We start from the raw sequence: 24,538 nt of genomic DNA on the forward strand, positions 1-24,538 counted from the left end.
TCCTTAAAAGAACAACTCCCCAACACTTTGACAGTGAAGGTAATCAGACAGACCTTTGAATAAACCATTTTCATCCTATACTAGAAAGAAATATGAATGAAGCTTTATGTCTTTTGTTCAATGCAGTGGCTTAACCTAGCCATGTTATTATTGTTAGGCCCTGAAATAGCACTCATTGATTTCAGATTTGATGGGATTCAAGGGGAGCAACAGCAATTACTATGTTCATCCATTTAAAAACATAAATTAGGGATGAATAAGGCTTTTAAAGCTAGGAATTAAAAGAAGTGGGCACAAATCATTTCTACCTGTATTGTATTGGATTTACTTCCTGGACATCTGTTTGCCCAGACACCTTCCTGAGACTACCACATATTACCCCAATGAGACTTACAGAGGAGAGAACCTCATCAGATGAGTATTTTCATGAACAAATTGCTGGATGCATCCTGATCAATAATAGTGGGAATGAAGGTAGCTTCTGGAGATCATCAGCATGCTATACATTGCCTCTTGACTTTAGCTAGAAAAAAAAGTCAGAACAAATCTTTTTTTCTTCTGCCCTCATTTGCACAGTACTATGTTAAGGTAGTGTGCTAAGGAGAAGACAGACTTAAGCCAACTTAATCACCAAGTTTGTCACAGGGCTTTGAGATCCCGGTTTCATTATAAAACAGTGATATGTAATATTCAGGTGTACTCTGGATCTGGAATTATTACTTGAAGACCACACGGAGTGGGAAAGGAAAGCGTCCTTTACAAAGAACAAAAAAAAAAAAAAAAAGAAAGTGAAGGAAAGTGGGGAATGGCTAACCAGGTAACCAGGTGTATTTCCACCTGAGTGGAAACCTGATTTTTCTCCCTTCGTGTTCTGTTCACCCCCAAGTGCTGTTCAGCTGATTGCCACCTACCCTTGACAGCAAGAGCACCAATCATTGGTCTAAAAATATCTATCGTGACTTTGCATTTGGACTCTTCTCTCTGTTCCAGCTGATAACAGTGGAAGTCTAGAGCAACAGTTTTGTACAGAGGGAGCAGGATGTGAGCAGTGTCTTGTCACAATGGCAGGAGCCCAGTTCTGGCTGGAGGGAGACACCTTGCACTAGGGAAGGTGCCAGGACAGTGTCATTCAGCTCAGGAACCTTTGCAGAGCACAGGAAAAACAAAAGGCAGCTGGGCAAGCTCAACTGTTGGTTCCTACTTTCCATTGGTTGGATTTGTTGCTGGCTAAGAAGATGCGTGATCTAGCTGAGATTTGCTCCTTTCTTGGGGCATTTGTAATTTCTTTCTCTCCTACAGATTTGCTGACGTCCAGCCATTACTGAGGTCACACCAGAGCCTTTGCCTTGCTGGGATGTTAGTAAACTCCCATATTTTTTCTCACAAAGCTCATGAGATTGATCAGTTAATTCCAAATTGGACGAAGAGGGCTAACGCTTCAAAAGATGCTCTTCAGCAGGAGACTGGTAGACCAACATATAGATACTTAACGTAACGCTTCTGCTTTGTTTCAATGCAAAACTGGGACTAAAAATAAAAATAAAAAAAAAAAAAATAAGAAAAAGCCCACCCCACTGACTATTTTTGTTGTTTCCACATTGGAAACAGTGAGGGCAGCTTGCCATGCCTGGCATGTGCTCTGCAGCAAGAAGACAGTGTCTTCATGTGCAAGAACTGAAGCTGCTGAAGCCACGTGTTGGTGGCACTGTAGGCTCCCACAGCAGGTGCAGAGTAGAACGAGGGAGGCAAAAAGAGATCCAGAAGCTGGATGTAACTCCAGCAGCTCACTTGTGGTGGTCCAACCTCAGCCAGGCTTGTCTACTGGATGTGGCAGTGGGCTTCTAAGAAACCTGAAGTGCCATGGAGAAGTCAGTCTTACTTGGTAGACCTGTTCTCGTGTGGTCTTTCTTTCGATTCTCAAAGAAAAGAAGACAAACACAAATAAAACCAAACAGAAACAAAACTGAGACTGAACACTGAACGTTCCCTTGCTATAAAGCTCTTGTGTTCTGTTCTCACATGAAGTGAACGCATACAGGGGTCCTGGACATTTGTTCCCCAACACCTTATGCACCAGAGGGGAAAAAAGCATTCACGGAGTGAATCTTTATGGAGATTCAGAACACTTTCGGTAGATTCTGTCATATGCTTTATAAGTTCCTGACTGATTGTGTGGAATTAAGTTATTGGGCAGAGAACCAGCTAATGGAAACACATTGATGAAATCATTTTTGAGGGACATTAAATGGAACTTAAAATAAAGCTGAAATGGCTTTATGGATTTTTCAGTCAAACTGTTTATGAACATTTATTGGTGGTAAATTACAGAGTGTCAGAAGAAGGAATCAGTAGGTATGGCTTTTAATAGAAGTCGCTCAGATATAATACTGTGAGAAAGAACAGTTTATTGCTTAGGGATGTATGATACAGTATGTTTAAATACAAATTGAATGATTGTTTTCTCCTAACTGTCTTTGGCCGTTTGCAGGTAAGTTGCCTTTAGCAGCAGCAAGTCTCATAAGCTGAAAAAATATTTTCTGTAGTTTGCAATGAAATGGAAATTTTATACTATGCATTTTTTGTGGTAGATAGCAGATTTTTTAATAATATAACTCAGGAAGCAGACACTGTTATACAATAGTTAATTTAAATTTGCTTTATGCTTAGTAAAGGAAGAAGAAGGATAAAGTAGCTTTGCCTGAGAAGGGAGATTGTAACAGCTAATTCTTGAACAGTGGGAGGCACGCATTAGTACTGTTTGCCAAAACCCTCATTCCTTGGGTAGGGAATAGTGAAAATATGTCTGTGGGAGTGCAAGACTGGAAGGCACCTTCTGGTCTTGCAAATCCTGTCCCCTCGTTTTGAGATTCCACACCTTATAATCGTGATTTTGTCAAATCTGTTGCTGTCTGTCACATCTACTCTAAGAGAAAAGCTGTTTCCATTTTTTGCTCCCCTGGTGGCTAGAAAACACCTCCTTATCTTCCAAAATGTATTTGGGACCAGTTTATTGATATTTGCTTTCGTGCCAACATTGGCCTGTAGCCAGTAGTTCTTTTTCCTTTGTGTTATTTATCCTCCTAATGTATTTATACACAACGTTCATATCCTTTCATTGTCATGCTGCTGAATTAAAAAGTCAAGTCCTTCTAGTCTTTTGTAAGATAGGTATTTTCAATTTCTGATATCAGACAATATTTCCTTTCTCTGCACTTTCCTCAAATGATGATGAGCTGGAGGCTGCTTAATAGTTAAGGATTCACTGGTGATTCTTAATAAATGTGACTTTTGATTTTTTATTTTTTTTTACGTTTCTATGTTCCCTTTCAGTTTAATGGTTTCCTTCCCTTTGGCCCTGTCCTGCTGCTATGACTCATAAGTAGCCCTTGGCCCCTTTATGGGATGTTCCCATCCAGGAAGCATCCAATATGGAGAAGAAATCCTCACTACTTTCTAAGCATATGGCCTTAGATTCATATTTTTATCTTTCACCTTCTCCCTCTCTTCTTCCACTCCCTAAGGTCATTCATTTATTTTTCCATGACATCCCAATCCTCCTCTGCAGACCCAGCATGGCCTAATTCAGTATCAACAGCATATTTCCCCCAAACTTTCCTTCTTTTTGTGCCAAGGCCTTTAGTAAAAATTTTAAATGAGGTCACTTCCTCCCTTCCTCCAGCCTAACAACTTCTCTTTCAACACAGTCCAGCACTGATGCTATCATAGCCTGGCTGGGGACTTCCATAGTGGCCAAGAGCCAGACTTTGACACAAATGTCTGTATGGAGGACATCTGGGGAGCTGCCGATCTCCCAGGCAGAGACTGAGGCTCTTCATTGTGCAAGAGAGAGGGGTGGTGGCATTGGGCACACTTGAGGTATATACAATGTCAGGTAGGCCAGAAAAGATTAGAGAATGGATATTTACGGTTTCTCACAGTCCAAGGCAGAACAAGCATCCAGTGAAATCAGCAGGCAGCGAGCTGAAACCAAAAGATGAACTTCTGCAAAGTATTTAGTCCAGCTGTGAGTTCCTTGGTACAGAACTGGGGATAAATAAAATGATAGTGAGGTACAAAAAGAGGTGAGAAAAGCTTGTTGGTGTCTCTCCAGTGGTCACAGCCAGCTCAAGGTGTCCCTCAGCTGCTGGCAGCCAGAGTCAAGGGAGGCATGGGATGGCTCAGTCCTGGTTCCTCAGCATCCCCTTGTGGCTGTTGTCCTACACAGTGACAGGGACAGGCAGCCCTGTGGGAGAGCTCGTGTTCTTAAGAGGGAATAATAAGAGGTGATACTGTCAAGGCAGTGAGCCTTATCAAGGTAGGTAGCCTTCACTTCTAATTCATATCAAAAGTGTGAAACAAAGATTTGGAAATCTCATTCCTGTTCTCAGTGCATAAAGGACTCTTCCATGGATTTGGGAATGATGAACAGAGGAAAAGAGGGTGTAAGATCTGTATGAAGGGAAAGGAAAATGAGATAGATGAAAGGAATAAGAGGGTTTCTTTATTTTCGGCCTTCCTGAAATGACTACATCGGAGTCTCCATTGGTTTTGTTTCCAAAGTTACTTCCTGTGTTCAAAAAAAAAAATAATGAACATCTGGAAAGTTCCAGGTCATTAGAAATATGCAAAAGTTTTCCCTTATTCTTCAGACAGTTCTGGTTACTTGCGGATCATACATTTAGTGTGTAAAAATGGCATAATACCCGCATAAACAGAGTCATCAAATAAGCAATGCAAGTGGAAAGGGTGCAAGAATATCTATCTGCATCTCTCCAGCTTCACTTTCTCATCTTTCTCACCTCAAAAATCATTGTGCTATTATGCAGATATGTGCAGGCTGCGTCTTTTGCTAAGTTTCATTGCAAAGCTAATAACCAAGGCAATTGTGTGGATAAGCAGAGACTTAAATCATTTGGAAACTGTTGAGAGAGGACAGATCAGATAATAATAACCTTCATGGTTGGCAAGATACAGCTGCTTTTGACAACTTGTAACAATGAAGACTTATAGTAAAGTTAAGAGCTAAATATCTGTATTGGGCCATAGGATCAATTTTAATTCCTGAGCATAAAGCCTCAAACTTTAGGCTGCTTTCATCATCTTTGAGATTACTTTGCTGTTCTCTCCGTTAAAAAGTAGGAGTTGCTTTTTGTTTTACAGAGTGCTTATTTTTATTCTGATTTTCATTTAACACAGTGGGATGGTTCGGTTAATCTATTTCACTGTAAGGAAGGAGCAGTCGTGGAAGCCACGTGTGTTTCTCACCTAGAACAGTAGTTACAGAAGGATGTTGTGTTTGTGTGTTTTGCATCATCTCAGAATATTTTTTTATTCTGTAGTGCTGACTTCCAGAGTGCACAAAGGTAACAAATTTAATAGCACATCTTAAGAAAGATCTCAAATAGTGTATCTAAAAGATCTTGTCAGGATCTGCAGTTGGCACCAATAGCTTTATCAAAGAAAAAATTAAGGATTTTTTTTTTTAATGCCACCGTTAAAGTTTGCATTGGATAATTGGTCACATTGAATCTGAATACAAGACTGTAGGTCCAGATTCAGGAATATACTTGCTCACTGAGTAGGCAGCTATATTGTAGAGATCAGGAAACATAAATTTCTAGTGCACTGGTGTGGGTAAGGCTATCATTCACATGTGTTAGCTGTGGAAGTTTCAGTGGGAGCAAGAAAGTGCCGCTGTGCTGCATGGAGCGGTAGTGACACCCCTTGGGGACTCCTGCACACAGCCCTGAGGTCTCGAGTGTTTTAGGAGTGGAATGAGTTCAGAAAAGGAGCAATAAAAAGCCCAGAAAATGTGAATCATTCATGTTCACAGGGAATGATTAGAAAGATGCAACTTTCCAAGAGAAAGTTGAGGTGGTTGGGTCCCCATCAGTAACCAGCTGCGGAAGTTGGGGATTTCTGTTCATGCAGGACCCATTGGTTGGCATGCAATGGCACGAGAAAATGTAGTGTCTGAAAGCTTATGTGAGACCAATTCAGGTTGGATACACATTTAAAAATTGGAACAATTAGACAGGAAAGGCTTACCAGAAGATGACATAGGCTGGTTTTGGCTTAAAAATTAAATAGGAAGAGCACATCTTCCTCAAGAGACAGTCACAAAATATGGACCCGATGCAGAAATGGCTGGGTGAAAACATCCAGCCTGTGTAATGCAGGTGGTCATATCAGGGGATCAGAGTGGCCTGAAACTCATGAAAGCTGTTTAATATTACCTAGCAGTTTGCAGCTCGTAATCTAAAAGTACTCATCAAATTGGGATAGTGCTGTCCGCCCCACTGTCTGTACAAGAAAGGGGAAATGTGCAGAAGTTAAATGACTTCTGGGTCTCATGTCAAACCAGTGGCTGGACTGGGACTAGAACCTTGTCTCCTGCCTGCTCGTGCTGCATTTGAGCCAGAGAACACCTCCTTCATTTTCCCCAGGAAAAGCGCAGCCTGACCTGAGACACTTCCAGTGACTGAGCCGAAATTTGGTTTTCTCCTTTGAGTATCTCTCAGAGCAAAAGATAATTTCTTGACATGCATGCAGGTTCATTAATGAGGGATGTAGCTGGATTAGAAATCTGGTTACCAAGGGGGTATCTTTTCCAAGCTCACTGCATCAGCTGGGTCAGCAAACACTTCACACGCTCAGGGTACAAGCAGCTGCTTTTTTTTTACAGCCAGGAGTGCAGGTTGCAGGCAATTCCCAGTTGTAATCAAGGCAACCAATTTCAGGTAATCAAGGTCTGGCTTTTCCCGGGGACAGAAGCGATGTGTGCAAGAGAGAAATGGGGTCAGGGAATGGGTTAAATTGCACCTAGGTATGATTTGACAATCACTCCCCTGATAACAGCTTATAATGTTTACAATTTGTCTTCTGTTTTGTTTTGTGATTTCAGGAGCAGAAGGCACAGTGTTCCCTAAATCTATAGAAACTCCCAATGTCAGGGCAGACCCCTTCAAGGAACTAAGGTAAACTTTGGAATATGGTTTAACGGTAACTCAGGGGCACCTTGCTGGAGTTGTGCATATTGCTGGGCATCATTTCTGCTTTTGCACAGGAACTTGGGCTTTGCTTTGGCTGGCATCACCAAGGGGATGCCATGAAAGAGAAGGGATCTTCCATGTTTTTGTCTAACGTGACCAAGCTAAAGGCAATCATGGGTAATGAGAGCATCGTTTCTCCTCTGTAACACACTCTGCTTGCCCTGAGCTCAGCCTTTGCAAAGAAATAGAGAAATCTTTTGCTGGTTGTGCAGGGAGGTATGGGAGTCTCTGCTGAATCACAGGGTGTAAAAATAGCCAAAATGGTAATGCTCTCCAGCATTATCTGTCTTGAAGAAATGCAAACCCTCTCTGACCTACGCTGGGTCTAGCTGTGCATGTATGTCTCTGCTGAAACTTCCAGAGATACCTCTTGCTGACAGCAGTGTATCAGGAGGGAAAAAACTGCACAGTTCCTGAGAACCAGCTTTCCTACAAATTAATGCTATGCATTATATAAAATAAAATATTAAAAACAAATAAAATATAAAAAAATAAAAAGAAAAAAGGTCACTACAGGTTAGTTTTGATGACTACTCTCTGGAAAAAAAAAAAAAAAAGATCATATGATGACTAAATCTGCAGTGAACCTTCTAGCCAAAAGGGCTGTAGGGGTTTTTCACCAGTGCTCAAATTATTCTTGCTTAGAAAGACAGAAAAAATGGAAAAGGACATCTTGTCTTTATATCTTGGGTTGCAAACACTCCTCTCCTGGAGAATGGTGGGGATAAAACAATCTTCAGACAGCTGAAGTTGTGTGCAAGCACTGCAGATTTGCTCTGGACGCACAGAGATGGGAGACAACCTCTCATTAACTCTCTCTGCCTTGATACTGGGGGTAGTTGTGGTCCAGCCTAGATTACCGTGAAAGATGAACAACATCCTGGCTGCCTTCCCTTGTGTCCATCACTAGCTTTCAGTTTCTCTCCAGAAACACTCTAATTGTTCCCAATCTGCACTCTGGGGATCACATGTCAGACCAAATGTGCACCAGTGATGTGACTCAGTTCATTATGAAAGTTTGTTCTCTTTCTCAGAGTTGTGTCATAAACACCACTTTGTGTTTTTTTTCAACATTGGTATACTTCCTTTAAAAAAATAAAGAAGAAATTAGGTCTTTGGTCAGCCTGCTGTGCAGCTGCTGGGGCAGCTCCAGAGGCTGCTGTGGTGGAAGGAGCTCCAGGAGGGTACGGGAGGGTTGTGCAGGGCACACATGCCCTCCTTTCCTCCAGGAAGAGCAGGCGAATGAAGCACTCATGAGCTGGGTGGAATTGTGGGTGAGGTTCAAGATGCAAAGGCTTTCTCACTCAGCCAATCACTGCAGATATTTTCAGGAAAAGAAAAAAAAAAAAAATCAAATAATAAGATCATGTATTGTATAAAATATCCAGCAGCATCAAAATGATTTAGACAATCAGGTCCCATTTCTGGTAGTGATTTAGGTCCAAGTTTGTGCTTGCTTAGGAGTTTTCTAAATGTGGGAAGGGAATTTAATCCAAATAAATGTAAGATGTCACATTAGAGGGGACAAATGTAAATTAAAGTAGCCTTAATCTGATTGAGTATGCTTCTGTTCCAAAGAGAATTAAGCTAAATGAAATTGAAATGAATTAATGGTGGTATCCATGCAAGGGGTTGATCAGTATATTCGATCTGCTTTAAATTCTTGTTATTTCACTTGTTCTAAGTAGAAAGCTGTTGGATAACTGGCTTTCTTTGAAATTAGTGGACTGTCTGAAAAAAAAAATCCTGTGTTAAAAATCTGGTGATTTTATTTTAAGGGAAAATAATTGAAATTTAGTAGGACTTAACTTTGGAAAAGGACCCAACAGGTCCCAAAATATTTTATGTGCTCCTGAAAATTTTATCTTGGCAAAAGATGGAAGCTTTTTCCACCACACTGAAAGGAAAAGAGGCAAGGGGTAGCATTGTGTAGAGAAAGTAAGGTTTCCTGAGAGCAAATGCTCTATTCCTCCCCAAACCAAGAACCATCCTTCTCTCTCTACACGTATGCATGCCCAAGTTTGTTGGAGCACTGCCTGCCTTTTAGGTGAAACGGATCCTGTTGGGTGAAGCACAGAGTTCTTACAGGGGTGACATTCTTTGGCACCTTCCTGTTTTGATAGCAGTGTATGTGCATAAGGTGTCCTTTAGCCTCTTTTAAAAGATGCTGCAGGGAAATGGGACTGAATGAGGTAGCTGCCTACGGGTCTAGAGCTGTTGTCTGTTACCACTAGGAAAACAGCATTATAAACATGGACTCAGTGGCTGGCTTGACACTAAAAGACCTTTTCCTGTAATAAATAGTACCGACCTTTCTTTCCTCCTTCGGCTGAAGTTCCTGGGAAGAAGGTGCACGGTCTGTTATTGTGGGCTGTTGCCAGCACCTCAGTCACTGTTCCTAGACCAAACGGCTAAGATTAGTTACATGATTGATCCATTTGCTCTTTTCAGTGGCGTAGAGACTCCCACTTTTTCTTTAGGAGACTTCAAAATAAGGTGACAACGACTGTCACTAACAGAAAGAGAGGAGACCAACTGCTCCTGTCACTACTGGGAGTCAGACCATCTGTATGTCTTCCTTCCCTTCCTCCTCTACTTAACAGACAGACTGATTTCTCCTTCGACACAGGCAGTATGCCATTGTGCCAATCATTTCTGCTTCTTTCCTTCTTTTTCTCCCATATCCCACAGCCCTTCCGTCATGCCCAAGTGTCACAAAGACTGATACACTCCAAGCGATGGCATATATATTCTCCATAGACTTTCTGTCCCCGCTTAGCTGATGAACGATCTTTAGTTCATACAGTCCCAATTCCTTTATTAGTAACTGGCTGCTCTACAAGGTGGCCACGTTCCTGGAGAACAGACGAGGTATCTGTCCTCTCAGAGCACTAGCAGGCTCTGTGTGGTTCTTTTTTATATGTGCCCTTTTAAAAATACTTTGGTCTACAGTGGTTTAGATGGAGGAAATTCATGTGGCAATATGTGCTCAGCTTTTTCTTACGTGCTAATCCCATATGAGAGCTGTACGGCTGCAGGAGTTGGTTGAGTGCTGGTTTGACCCAGGTCCAAACTTTACTGCTGTCTTCTCAGGAGATTTTCCATGATTCCCATGCTACAGAAAGGCTCATGTGTCCCAAAACAAGAATCCTACACAGCCCAGTACCAGTTGTATTAGGAACGGCAGAGCTCATGAATGCCCTGTTAAATGCAGGGGATGCAGGGGTGGGTGTTATTAATGGTTCATATTTTCTTTGTTGTGATCTGGAGTGTTCTTTAATAATTACTTTAGAGTAGAAATATATGAAAAACTATTAATATACTTTTGTGGATACTTTCATGTTTTTACTTAAAAGTTTTGGTAGTCGTTCATAGGGTTGTAAACTGGTCAAAATAGTAAAAATGAAAGCAAACAAATTCAAATTATGTTCTCTCTTTTTTTTTTTTTGGACTGCTTACCATTCAGTATCATTCCAGAAGAGTTTAGGGGAAGGGTTTTGGAGATTTGTTTGGGGCATTGAAATATTTCTAGCAATCTGTATTGACTCGTTAAAATGCAAGTTGGTGTCCTTATGATTGCCTGTATATAAAGGTTGAATTCCTGATGCCCTTTTCTCACAGGATCGTTTAAATAGAGACCAAGTAACTTGGTGGGAGCCTGTCCTGAGAGCCTCACCTTGACACTGACAGAAATCACCTGGCCTCTGCTATTTGTATTCTTCCAAAAAGGAAATATATATTAAGGAGTGTATCAGAAGTTGTCTGACAGTCACAAGTTCAGCACTTCCACTGCCACTGAGACATCCTTCGAGGTGAAGGATAAGGGGTAGACTAGCTGATGAGGAGGAAAATAATTGGTGGGTAGGTAATTAAAAAGTGAGTTGCCCGATACAAGAAAAAAACATCAGGAGGGTGATATTAAGCTGCTAAGTGCCGGAAGCTAGGAGGATGTATGCTGGATGGGTGCTGTGTAATACCATCTGTCCCTGGCTCTTGGTAAGATCCAGTGCCTGGGCTTGGTGAAGCCTTGTACTGACACAGGGTGAGAACATGTGGGCTTCATCTGCTGTGACAGGCACCGGGAACGTGCCTCCTCAACCCAAACTCCCTCGCTCAGACACAGGGGTAGGTATCAACCCCATGGCCAGGTCATGCCAAGCAGGGGCACCTGGAGTGCGTTGCTGGAAACCTGTTTTAGGGCATTTCTGTTCCCAGAGTTAAATAAAAAGAAATCAGCATGCAGTTCCCTCCATGAGGAGCAAGCACAGACCTGGAGTACATATGCTGTTATTGTAGGTTAAAAAAAAATGCAGTAAACTGCTTATCCAAGGCCAGGAAACAAATGGATGATTTTTTTTATTATTCTTTTTTTCTGTAATACGAAAATATAGTTAAGGGAGAATTAATCCCTTGGGCATGAAGGGGTAATTTTTGACCAAAGTTAATTATGAAGCACTGAAATTACCAAATGGAAGATGAAATGCACTCGCAGTTTGATTTTATTAGTGCAATTCTACCTTAACATGTACAGTACTGAACTATCCAAATAGTCCAAGTGAGACCTATTGTACCAAAAAGCAATTTAAATACAGTGCTTAGCTAATGTAACAATAGTCGTTTTGTAAAATAATAATTCTTATCGAATTAGGGTTTCTCTCAGCTCTGTTTCGCAAAGCAGCAGAGACATTTTCAATAAGTATGAACACAAATAATGTTTCTGTCTAAAACCCAGTACCTTAATGAAGATTAAGAGAGCAAAAATTAGAGAGGGGGGAGAAAATTGTATAAAAGAGGAAGTATTTGGTGGGAAACGTGTCATTTTTAAAGAGTAGTGTGTGATCCTGAAACATAGTTTAGTTTACAACAAACACTTGGGGATTTCTGTCAGGTGTCAGCAAGGGAAAAATAGTAGAAAAATGGTCATTTTAGCCTTGTATCTAACTGGTGTTATTTTTGGACTGATATGCCAGAAAGGATGCAATTATTTTCTCTGTTATACCAGTGCAATCCCAGTAATTTTGGCAGTCCTATCAGCTTAAACTACAACAGACTTTTGCCTTGGAATGAGCTTTACTTTCCACTTTGTAAGAAATATGTGATAACTATTTTAATGTGACACAGCTAGGGCAGGATTTATAACACTATCTCCATTCAAGTCAATGCAAACCTGTCAGTGTACAACTGAAATGAGAGAACAGGTTCTTCATTTCTAAACTTCAAGCTAATTTAAGTGGACCCTGATGAGTGTCTTTTGAACGGCAGAAGTCCTCATCACTCCTAGACAACTAATCTAGGAGACCATGTGCAATCTAACAATTTTCTCATGACAGCTAAAGCTTCCTGAAGAACTTGCTATTGGATGAGACTTTTCCAGAGTAGCATTCACACTGATTTCACAGCCACAGCCGCTTTGCTTTAGCCTTTCCTCTTGTTGACATCCCTTCAAACCTGCTGCCCATCCATCTATTATAGAAGACAAGCCACAGCCCTCCCAAGTCAAAGGAAGCCTTTCCATAAGGCTTCTTGTGGATGGTGTACTGAACGCTTTACACAATGCATTTGATATAAGGTTTGGGGTTAAGGATGCAGTTGCTTGCAGGGGCTTTCCATCTGGTAGAATATTCCCATTGCAGAGGGGACTTACTGTTCCCTCTTGTTGCCCCAGCAGATCTCCTCTTAATGGCTGTCACCTCTTTCACACCCGGCACCAGACAAGGGGGTTAGCTCTTGGTGTGTTTTCCTTCCCTATTTTTAGCAGGTGAAGCCTAGAAACAGATCAGATAATCAGGAGGCACACACCTGGCAAATGGCAGAGGCATTGACGGAGCTTTGCTGACTTATCCCAGCTGTATAAATCATGGCACTGCCCTGCTCACTGTGCTGCTAATAGGATCTGTCCATAGACAGGCAGATCCTTTTCAAGGAGGGCTAATGGACAGTGAAAGCAGGCTTGGCAGGAAAGTGAGCCTGGCATAAAGGTGCTTCGATTGCTGAAGTAAAAAATGAGATCGGCTCAAACTAGGAAAAAAAAAAAAAAGAAGTCAGACTTTGTGGTTGAGCAACCTGAAGCTGGGTGCATGGCTCGTTTCAGATGTAGTTGTGTCCCCTGTGCTGAGGCTATGTGTGGGTGCAGGTCTGTGGGCACAGGAACATCCACCAGAGCTACATGGCCCTTCAGTGAAAACAGAAGAGTGGGAACAGGGAGGTAAGGGGCAGATTTCTAAATTAAGTTGCTGCCAAATGGCATAGCGTATGGGGTAGACAGCAATGGAAATCTCTTTATTTGGTGGTTGGTTGGAGGATATGCAAGGTTCCTCTCCTTTTGTATATATTTAAGGAGCATAGTCATAAGTGTATGCTTATTACATTTCTCTAGTCAGAGACCAGGGCAACTTTTCCTGGTCTCTGAACAAAATAGCACAGCTTGGTTCATTATTTTCCTTCTGCATTTATTCCATAGTGGTTTCCTACTGCAAACAGTCTTTTTTTCTGGGAAATATTAATCATCAATCCTGCGTGTTATCTCAGACTGAATATCTTTCGTGTATACAAGATCTGTGTCCTGCCTAGGTGCGTTACGCCTGTGATTGTCATTAGCTTTCAACAGCAGAATATCACTTGCTCTGTAATCAGAGCATTCATCTAACCTTCGAGTGGCGTTCGCAAAGCTGTACAAGCCAGAAGTCCTCTGGGACTTGAGAGAAGCCCTATCAGTGTTAGTAATCTGTACAGTCATATCCACATCCATCCACTTGAATAACAAAAATGTAAGCTGTTTTTCCTTTTTTTAACTCTCTGTGCAGCACACCACTAACCTTGAGTAGAAAATAGATGCTAATAAATGCGAGGTCTTAAAAATGTGAATTATAGCCATTTCACACTTCATGGCAGACTCATACTGGTGAAATGGCTTAATACTTAATTACAATGCTTGTCCTTCTCTCAAGTGCAGATGACATTCCTCAGATAGATTTTTTAATGACATCTGTGGAAATAAGTTGAGAAACTAATTAGTTATTCATATAATACAGAGTATTGGCCGTGTTCTGATTAAAAGGATGTGGTGACACCCGGCTAACATGATGTATCTTTCTGGTAGTAGTTTAGTCTGCTCCCTGAGGTGATGTTTTTTGGAAGGTCTTAGAGAAAAAGATAAAAATACCCCCTAGCCTCTGCAACACAAATGTTTATAAAAGACATTGCCTTTCATTTATATTTTGCTAATGATTAATCAGGGCTACTCCGGTCAGGAGCAGCATACCTCACTGCTTGTGCCCTAGCAGGAATGCCTGGTCTGCAGGCTCTAAGGACCATTTTTGTAGCGTTGACTTTAATGGGATCTGTAGGTTATTGACTAACTGCAGCCGTAAGCCTCCTGAAAGCGATCATTAGACAACTACCCAGAGAGAAGGGCCAGCAAGCCAGCATTTGTTTCAGTGCAAGGTGGGCAATGTGTTTGCCTTGCAGCAGAGCCTTGCAAGTGCTGCATTAACGTGGGGTAACTGGGAGGTGGTGGGCTGTGAATCAGCTGGTGTGCTGGTGTGGGATGTGGCATTTGTAATACTCTGTGAGAGTCTCAATAACTATTGTTTTAGCATAATATTTGCATTTAGAAAAGAGCTATTGGCATCAAGGATTTTGAGCATGAAATGCAGAAGTAAACAGAAAGGAGACAAGGAAAACATCTTACCCACCTGTGGTCCCAATCCCATCTTTAATTCTTTTGCAAATAGTGTGATATTTAGGATGTAATCATGTTCAAAATGACTGAATAGCTCTGAAGAGAATGAGGTTTTCCTTTGAACATAGTTCTTATCTCAAAGAAATGAGACGGATATAATCCACTGAGCACCATGTTTGCTTTTGAGTAGAAAAACTCCTGGCTTTCTTCAATATTTCTCCCTATCTTTTTATATTTCTCTCCAGCTGTGTATCTTGCATTTCTAAAACCTGAAGTGAAGAGCAAAGCAGGCAAAATAAAAATCTTTGCCTTACTCAGCACTCAGTACTTGCCTTTAAGGAGGGACTATCTCCCCACTGAGCCTTTGCACGCGAGCCTGGACGCTCTCTCGCAAACCAAAGCCAGCTCCCGCAGCCATGCAGAGCACAGCATGGGAATCACAGCTGGGGTTTCACTGCTGAAGAGCAGCAGTTATCAACCAGCTTCCTGAAACCCGAGTGTTTAATATGGACTCCTCATTAACCTGGTACAAAATAGGAAAGGACAGTTTAGATTCTTTCCTGCCCAAGTGAGAAGATGCTGGGTATTTTGTTTCCTACTGCTTTCTGCTCATGCCTGAGGGCTTGGCTGTATCAAGGCAATAGCAGTTATTATTTAGCGTGAGCGAGGTACTTCGAGCTGTATGAGTCCATTGTGATTAAAAAAACACTTGTACAAAAACATTAATTGTACTTTAGACTGGAGACAGGAATTGATAGCTGTTGTATAACTATATTAAAGAGAAGACAAATGTATCTATAACTATAATGGGATTCTTTCTTTTGAAAGCAGTACTTTGTATACTTATTAAGAGAAATCATAAATATTCACTGTGCCTACAGAATCTTTATTCTGAATTTATGGGTCATATGTAATAGAGTTGTTTTCTTTAGGCCAGACAGGGTGACTGTGTTGTTTCCTCATTACTTGAACTGATTTTATCTTCTTAATGTGCAGTGTGCTGCTGCTCTGCTCCTCATATATTATATAAATCCATACTATATTTTGCAGCATGGATTTATCCCATAGGTTTATGCGGCACCTCTGGCAGCTTTGAATAATAATAATTTCCTACCAAATGGCATGGCTGAGGTCATACTACAGGAATGTCACTCCTTGCTTTCAGATGGTGTTTGGACTCAATTCTGCCTCTCTCACAGACGCAGTGCATGTCTGATGAGAACCCGTTTCTAAATATGACTCAATAGTCAAACTCGTGTCCCTTAGGCAGCAGGGCAGTACTTAGAGCAAGAAGGGGGCTTGCTTGGCTTTCTGCAGTGTACCATGCAAGCCCACCATCAGAATTAATTGCCATATCGTCATTGCACTTCGTAAGGTGCATTGCAAGGGAGGCTGTCGTTTTGCCTTTAGGCAAATCATAGCAATTCCCATGGGCAGGAATTGAAAATACATGTGCAGATTCAGCTCAGAAAACAGGATCTTTATTTTTTCTGTACACACGCCTTACAAATGCTGCATGGAAAGCGTCAAACCACAAGTGGTGGAGCTGATTGTGTTTAGATCCTGCAAGCATTCACACTAGAACCCAGTCTTGGTGGCCAGTTAGCCCATCCTGAACAAGCTCTCAGGCCTCCAATTGAATTAGCAGATGGTAGCCATAAAGTAAATAGGGGAAGCAAATGCATAATGAAGTTGTGGACGTGTTATCACAGGATGTTCTGCACATGATGGATGAATTATAAGAAGGATTACACTCTCACTCTTCTTCTCACACACCTTCCTCAAGAACATGTTTCTGCCTGCTTCTGTCAGAGGCTGGATGGACCTCACAGCTAACTGCCAACATTACCAAGCATTATCCATGTCTGTCTCGATCTCTATTGGAAGGTTATTAGGATTTCTTCCACCCAGCAAAGGTGTTTGCTGAAAGCTGGATTGCTCTGTGAGGTACCACCATGAGCAATCAGGTCCTGCTCATCATCCATTTCAGCTTTGCATCTTTGGGGATCCCTACACAACTCATAGTTGCTCCCATGCCCTCTACTTCATCCATAAGGATAATAATATATTATTAGTGTGTGACCAATATCTGCATGCTATTTCTGGGTTCAGGAGTGAGTTGGCATAGTGGTGTTACACTGGAGGTAGTTGGTGAACCATCTTGTCACTTTTGCATGCTCATACCCCATGAAGAGAGGAATTGGAAATGCATCAGCTACTTGTGCTAGCAGCACAGGCAGAAGCTTGCAGGTGGTTCCTCTTTCTCTTTTCCATCTTAGAAAAGTTGAGAGCCCAGGGACTTCACCATCTTATCTCCAGATTCTGATGATGCCTCTGAAATCGGCAGTCCTGAGTTCTTGTTCCCAGCTGAATTGGGATTAGTGTGACCAGCTTAAAAAAATAAAAAATTACCAATACCAAATGCAAAAGTGCCATATTAAAGGTGGAGCATTGCTGGTTTGAAAGCCAAAGTGCCAGCCGCCATTTCTTCCAGCAGCAGATGTGGCTGCTATAAATACATACGTAGCATGGGTTTGCTGGCAGCTAAAATAATGTTTTACTTCAGCTGCATGAGGACATGGTGTCCTTGGATAGAAGAAGTCAAACTCATAAGCATGTATTTCGCACAGTGTTGTATGGCTTTGGGTTCATGCAGGAAATGAGGAAGCAGAAATGTGATTACAACTCAATAACAGCCAGAAAGTAGGTGAGTGTCTCCAAGAAAGCCTAAAAAACACATTCAGAAATGCAGCTCAGTTCTCCAGAGAGGATAAACAAATTTCTTGGGGTGTGGGCAGTAGCTGCAGAAGGAAAAGAGTTTTCTCCCAGGGCTAGACTAACACGAATGGGTGTCAGGCTCATGGGACCCAGCAGCTATTTCACCAGCTGAAACTCTCCATCTAGGCTGCAATTCTCTTTCTGTTGTGTTGAATTGACGTTGGTTCATGAGTTCTCTCTTGTCTTTCACAATACAAAAAGGAAAACACATTCTCTCCCTCTTTCTCTGGTTTCATGTCATTAAGGACGGCTGTGGGAAGACTGGCTGAGGACATGTTATAAAGTGACACTGGGGAATCAAGCAAGAAAGTAAACCAAAAAAAAAAAAAAAAAAAAAAAAAAAAAAAAACTTAGGCCATCAAGAATCATAAAAGAGGTTGTAAAGCAGAGGGGAAATGGCCTCCTGGTGGGTTTGAGAACAGCTGAGATGGCTGGATAATGAAGGGATGTGCTGCTGTAAGGAGATGTTCTTTGCCAGTGAACTCAGTGAAAATCTGCTTATATTTGATATAATAAGTGCAGAAAGCAACACAGAAAAGGTTTATGCTGCTAGTGCTGAACTGCGTGGCAGTGATAAAAATATGTCGTGTCCTGTCCACTTCCTTAAGTATTAAACATTTTAAAAGACAGAGAAGGAAGTGAAGTAAAATGTCTTTTTTTTTTTTTTCTATAAAGGATTTGGTGTCTTAACTTTAATGAAGGAATAATAAATATAAATGGATATTAGTAGAAGGTTATTAGAGCTGTTCATTTTGATCGAAAATATGCAGTATCTTCTCAAGCGATGCCAGAGGTTAAAGATTGTTATTGCTTCCTAAGGTTTCTGAAATTAAATTCTCTCTCTTATGACCTACAAGGTATGGTTGATTGAAAATGTGTGCATGTGAAATGGTTTGTAATAAATTCATATTGCAATTAAAAGTCTCTTTAGAAAACAGGCTATCATACACCAATCAGCTGAGGAGCTGTCTCTAAAAGATCATAGAATCATTAAGGCTGGAAAAGATCTACAAGATCATCTGGTCCAACCATCACCCTACCACCAGTGTCATGCACTAAACCATGTCCCTAAATGCCAGGTCCAACACCCCCAGGGACGGTGACTCCACCACCTCCCTGGGCAACCCGTCCCAATGCCTGACTGCTCTGTCTGAGAAGAAATGACTCCTCATTTCCAGCCTGAGCCTCCTCTTCCGCAGACTAAACAACCCCAGCTCCCTCAGCTACTCCTCACAGGCCTTGTGTTCCAGGCCCTTCACCAATTCTTCCTTAGCCTCTTTTTTTAAGACACCTGACAGGTGGGAGGTGTGTGTGGTGCCTCATCTCTCGATATTCCCCAGATACACCACTGACAGCACACAGCATGCTGTGGTTTTAATTTATTGAGCAATTAATTTGTATTATTTCTTTCTTTCTTTATTGTGATGGGGAAAGCCGCTGCTACGGCAATGGATGGGACAAGGCACGATACTGAAAGGAGGGAATTCTTGAATGCGTTACTGCCTTTTTATTGAGGTAACAAAGGCTCTGTAGGGCCAGCTGATGACAACACCATGTGGAGGGGGATGTTTTTCCCCAGCGAGCTTCCACACAGGGAAGCTGACAAGCACATAAAGTGTCTGGAACCACCACTTCTACACACAGCAGGGCACGTTTACCCCTGCCGCCTGATCTCCCTCCTCGTCTCAGAGGCGCAGCCCCAGGGCCCGGCTCTGCCAGCACGGGGCCGCCCCTCACCACACCCGGGCCCTCTCCTCCTCCTCCCCCCTACGGGGCCGTTCCCTCAGTGCCCGCCAAAACGGCCTGCGGTGACGTCACGCCCCGCTGAGGCGGGAGGCCATTTCGAATAAGCCTGAGGGCTTTGGTTCTGGAAACTGTGGTGTTTCCAGAGTGATCACTGGACTTTTATCCAGTTTATATATATCTAATTAATTACAAATGACATTTCTGACAGATACTCTCAGGGTACAGAAACTAAGTCCTTCATAACCACCATTTCTGGCTAAACCCTCCACACGACCCAGTGCGAGGTGTGATCAATTCTTGTTCCTGGAGGGCAAAAAAGCCCGTCCTGAGAGGGCTGTGCCAGCTTCCAGCAATGTTTTTCTGTTCCTCACCAAATCTAAAACCTTTAGGTCATAAAGCAGGCATCGGCTTTTTTCACTATATTTTTCAAGTACAGAAACTGTAGTAATGTGGGATTATCTGTGCGTTTTGTGTTAGTATTGACACAGTAAATCCTGCAGGCAACACATTGCCTGTATTCAAAAAAAAAAAAATTCCCATTTAAGTTATGAGGTAATGATGTATCTACACACCCAGTAAATGTCTTGATTTTATGGGTTCTTAGTTCAGCAATGGGGTTATTGTTTAATCTCTGCATCCATTGGGATTGTTCTAAAGAGCGAGAGGACCAAGCAATGACTTTGTCAGAAAATTTTGCAGATCTTTGAGATGCATGGCATTCAAGCAACACCACACCAGGAGTCTAAATCTATGAGTATAAAGGTTAGTTACAGATATAAAGAATAAATCAAGCAATAAAAGATGCCTATAAAAAAAGGATGTTGCCTCTGAAATGAAGACGCTCCAGAGTTCATCATAAACCTCTGACATGCATTCAGTCACTGCCTGCTGTCACAGTCTGAAATTCATTTCAAGGTGCCTGCATATTTTATGCAGTAACCTCTAATAAATACGTACACATTTTCAATGATGTTGCATCATACTTTGTGAACTGATGTGCCATGAAAGGGGAAGCCGTGTCAATGCAATGGGAGTTCTGCAGGTAGAGGTGCACAGATATGCATTAAAAATATTTCCCTGACTGATGCAGTATGTCAAAATGTCTGTGCGATACCAGAAAGAGTGTTGCTTTCATAATCATCCCTTTGAGGAAGCTTTCCTCTGGCTGGATGCAAGTTCTCTGTTTCTGAGGGAAGCAAAACACATACTATTGCTGTGGTGTCTGGCTTTCCTAGTCTAGCCTATGGTAGGTAATGGCTCTGGCTAACCTGCCAGTGTGACTGAAGGATTCCACAACAAATAAAATACTCTTTTGTTTTAGCATTCTGTCATATATATATATATATATATATTTTTTTTTTTTTTTTGTTTTGTTTTGTTTTGTTTTGTTTGCATTGCGTTTTTAAGTAGAGTGATGAATAGCAAAATTAGCCTTCAAGAGCTAGGCTGAAATTTTGACTGAGCCACCATATGCTTGCACGTAATGGTTCTCTCACTCCCCAAACAGAGATTATGGCACTTTTGAAAGAATAACTACAAGAGTTTTGTAGGACTAATCCTTAAAAATACTGTCCCGTAATTTTTAGAAGCTGTCAAGAATTAGAAGTGTGGCATTGAATTATGGAGATAACTTGGCCACTTCTGAAAAGTTTCCTTCTTTTCAGAAAGCAGTATTCTGAGAGGCTGCTGGTGTCTGTGTTACCCATCAGAATCCCTCAGCCATTCTCACTGTGTTTTGCTGCAGTCAGAAAAATGCAAAGTTCTTCCCAAGAATGTCATTTTCTATAATTTAAAAAGTGCACCTTCTCAAAGTACAAGAGAAATTAAGAGTGAAGAAGAGCAGGCAATAATTATTTATTATTAGTCAACATTTCCAAAAGTAACTTAAGGCATTTGAGCACCTAACTTGAGAGATTCATTTTTTATAGTACTTGTTTCTCAACATATGACGGTTCATACTGTGTAAATATCAGAGGGTCACAAGCTGGTCAAATTAAAAAAAAAAAAAAAAAATGTTGTCCAAGTCTGGCACTTCCTACTTGGTTAAAAAATAAACAAAAAAGAGGAACCAAACTTGGAAAGCATAGCTGATGCTTTAAGTGCTTGTGGTCACTATAGGAATGTGCAGACCTTGCAAATCTGTCTCAAGTACTTGAAAAATGATGGGATCTACTTTCAGTGAAAGGCTAGAGGCATCAGGAAGAGACCAGGATAATCGGTCACTGTACGAGAGCAGTACAGTGTCTCCCTGTGACATGGCACTACGCTTCTAATAAGAGATAATGTAATCTTAAAAACATGTCAGAATTATTGTTGGTTTGGTTGTTTGTTGTTTGTTTTACAGAACGATGTGTATGTATAAAAAGTCCTGAAAAGGAGTAGCAAGGGAGAAGTGATGCCTTCTATTACTTTTATTGGTTTGTCTGGTTTATTTTGGCATTAAAGTTCCCACAGTAGCAATCTCTGAAGAATTTAAAATAATATGAATTGCAGACATTGGGTAGTGTACGAGGTATATAGACAGTATGGATTCAGTATTCCTTTCCAGCTGAATAATCGCTTTATCCTGGATGGTAGAACAGCTCCAGTGGTGAACCATATTTCCAGTGTCAAACATTAATACACTCATGCAGATGGTGAGGCTGTGTTGCTTTTCAGACTTATAACTTTGAGTGATCTGTGGGCAATGCCAGGTTTGACCATGTGGAAATTCCCTTCCTCTGTGATGTATCAGGCCCAGATCGCCAGGGAGCAGATGAAGCTGTGGAGTGCAGAGCCCCAGCAGCATGTGGACAGGCAGCCAGTGAGCACACCACGCCGTGCTATTAAGCAAGTCACTCAGAAATATACTGGCAGCTTCGCCATTAGTACTGCTATACTTTTCCTGCTGTGCACTGTGCTAATATAAATATTCCCAAGCTGCTTTTATATATACTCAGGCCACCAGCATGTGTCCGCGCTTTTTTTTCCCTGAAACTACCTTTTTTATATTCAAATGGGAGAGTTTAGAGCTATTTGAATTCCATTTCTGTATTCACAGCACAAAGCAGAGAGCTGGATGTCACAGTGGCAGGACAAGCTGCATTCCTGTCCCTGAGTACACCCACCAGGCCTTTACCCTTCTGGAGCAGGGTGCCAGAATCCTGCCATTTCCAGACCAAACCCTGTGACAGCACTGAGTGCACGATGCAGAAATAACTACGCTGGCTTTGGCACTGGAAGAGGGGCAGCACAGGTACCTGGCAGCACTGTGTGGGATAATTTAGCCTCCCACATCATGTGTTGTTCCATGTAGAAACATTCTCCATCCATCAGGCCTGCCTACCCCGTGGCTGTAACTGAGCTCAAGGGCTGGAGTTCCTGCTCCTTGACAGCAAGTGTTCACAGCACAGAAGTCCCAGGCACGACTAGTAGCTTTGTCATCTCCAGCAGCAGAAAGGACTGGAGAATTTGCCTCAGAAGAGGTCTCATTTGCCAAGCCAAGTGCCTACAGCGTAACCTAGTCCACTGTCTTTGTGGAAAGCAAATATAACAATCCTTTCCACCGTGCCCAGCAGTGTTTATCTTCCAGGTTGACTGCCTGCAGTGACATTAGTGTCCCCAGAGCTTCTGAACTTAATCATTTCCAGTTGCTGCTTGCCTGCTTGAAGCAGTCCTGGTCCACCCTCCAGTGTGTTCTTCCTGCCAGTCACTATGGGAACAGCAATCAAAGCTCGTATTTATGGCTCTGTAGATGTCCAAGGTCACAGAGCACAGGTCTAGTGGGAACAATTAAAACAGGCCTGTCCAGTTACATCTCTTGAAGCTTGCCCCACATTATACCTCTAACTAGAGCAGTAAAGTTAAAGCAGCATGACTGTCAGGATGTGACTGCTTTAAAAAAGATCCTTTAGAGGAAATAAAGATCCTCCATATATCGTCATCTGTGGAACTACACTAGAGTGTAGTCAGTGTCAGTAATGTTGGACAAAACTTGCCCCCAGGTTTCTCTCTGCATCCCTGATGGAGCTGCACCCTGCCAGCCCCCACTGCGCCGTGCAGCCCTGGGCAGGCAGCAGCACGTCCCGATGGTCCTGAGGAGGTGCTCAGCTCCCTGCAGGCTGCAGCAGGGCAGGTCACTTGCTCTGTAATAGTACAGAAGGAATCTTTAAAGAGAGCTCTGTGGGAATCGTTGTGGCGAGTCGTGAATGTTGAGTACATCCCTTATATGTGTTGGAGAGGGGGACAGGGGGTAACCAGTTCTAACTACTGCCTTCCCCCTGGGGAAAATATTCCACGAAAGGCATACAGGTGAAGGAATTTGGGAGCTGTGAGAATTCCTCCACAGAGAATCAGCTATGGGGATTTCTGCCAGAGCTGACACTGAAACTGAAGAGAGGAAACACTTCACTTGTGTCTACGTATAAGCTTTGGGAAACTCTCCAAATGCACGCAGTTGGCATCAATCCACAGCAATTCCCTAACCAGTGATGGGCCCCGGTCAGCACTCCAGCTCTGACTGCCAGCACTGTGCCATATGAATAACTGCAGATGTCACAAATTCCTTATCGAAACACAGGAAAGAAAATTCAATTATCACCCTCCCCACTATTTTCTGACCAGCTCCTTCCTTGACTCAGCAATTTAGTATCTGTATTTGTCTGATACAGATATATAGATTTCTCTGAGCTTTATGCAGTAGGCTTGATATTCGGTGTCCAAACAAGTAATTTTTTCAGCTGACTGGTTTGGAATGGAAGGTCCAGTATTGAATGTGGCTCTTCAGCATGGTTCGTGGAGGTGACACACACAAGTCCTCATTTCCTTGGGACTACAGCATGAGGGCTGCATTCACTATTCTGGAGCAGGAATCAACTGCTCCTGGCTGCTGGGAGATGGGGATGTTGCAGGGAATGATAGATTTCAGTGTTCCTGGTGCGAGGGGTGTGATGTGCCAGCCTTTGTGTATAGCGCGTTTGTGTCGATGGGAAGCAGGAAATATTTGGAAACTTGTCATAGTGACAGATGATGATACACCTTTTGCTTGAAAGAATAGAAATGCACCAGCATTTTAAAGAGAAGGGAGGAAGATACCTTGGCTTCTGCCCTCAGTGATGGCTTGGCATTGCCTATATTTGGCAACTGATGCGAATGGAGACTGTGGTAGTAATTTCAGCAGGAAAGCTTCAGCAGAGTGGTGGCCACCCACAGAAGATTGTCCAGATTCCACGTGCACTTGAGGAACCCAAACAGATTTTAAGCTCTTGCATGGTTTATTTTCCCTCCTTCTGCCTACCAAGGA

At 42.1% G+C, this 24,538-nt stretch overlaps 1 protein-coding gene across 22 annotated transcripts in view; it reads left to right on the top strand.

Moving 5' to 3' along the window:
* Positions 1–24,538, top strand: part of SGCD (sarcoglycan delta) — a 543,191-nt gene that overhangs the window by 477,269 nt on the left and 41,384 nt on the right. For all 22 annotated transcript variants that reach the window (XM_072023537.1, XM_072023529.1, XM_072023522.1 and 19 more), the window contains one exon: positions 6,905–6,977. In XM_072023537.1, the coding sequence (XP_071879638.1) occupies positions 6,905–6,977 (73 nt within the window). The remainder of the gene's footprint in view (positions 1–6,904; positions 6,978–24,538) is intronic.

This window comes from Anas platyrhynchos, chromosome 14, assembly GCF_047663525.1.
Source record: "Anas platyrhynchos isolate ZD024472 breed Pekin duck chromosome 14, IASCAAS_PekinDuck_T2T, whole genome shotgun sequence".
NCBI classification, from domain to species: Eukaryota; Metazoa; Chordata; class Aves; order Anseriformes; family Anatidae; genus Anas; species Anas platyrhynchos.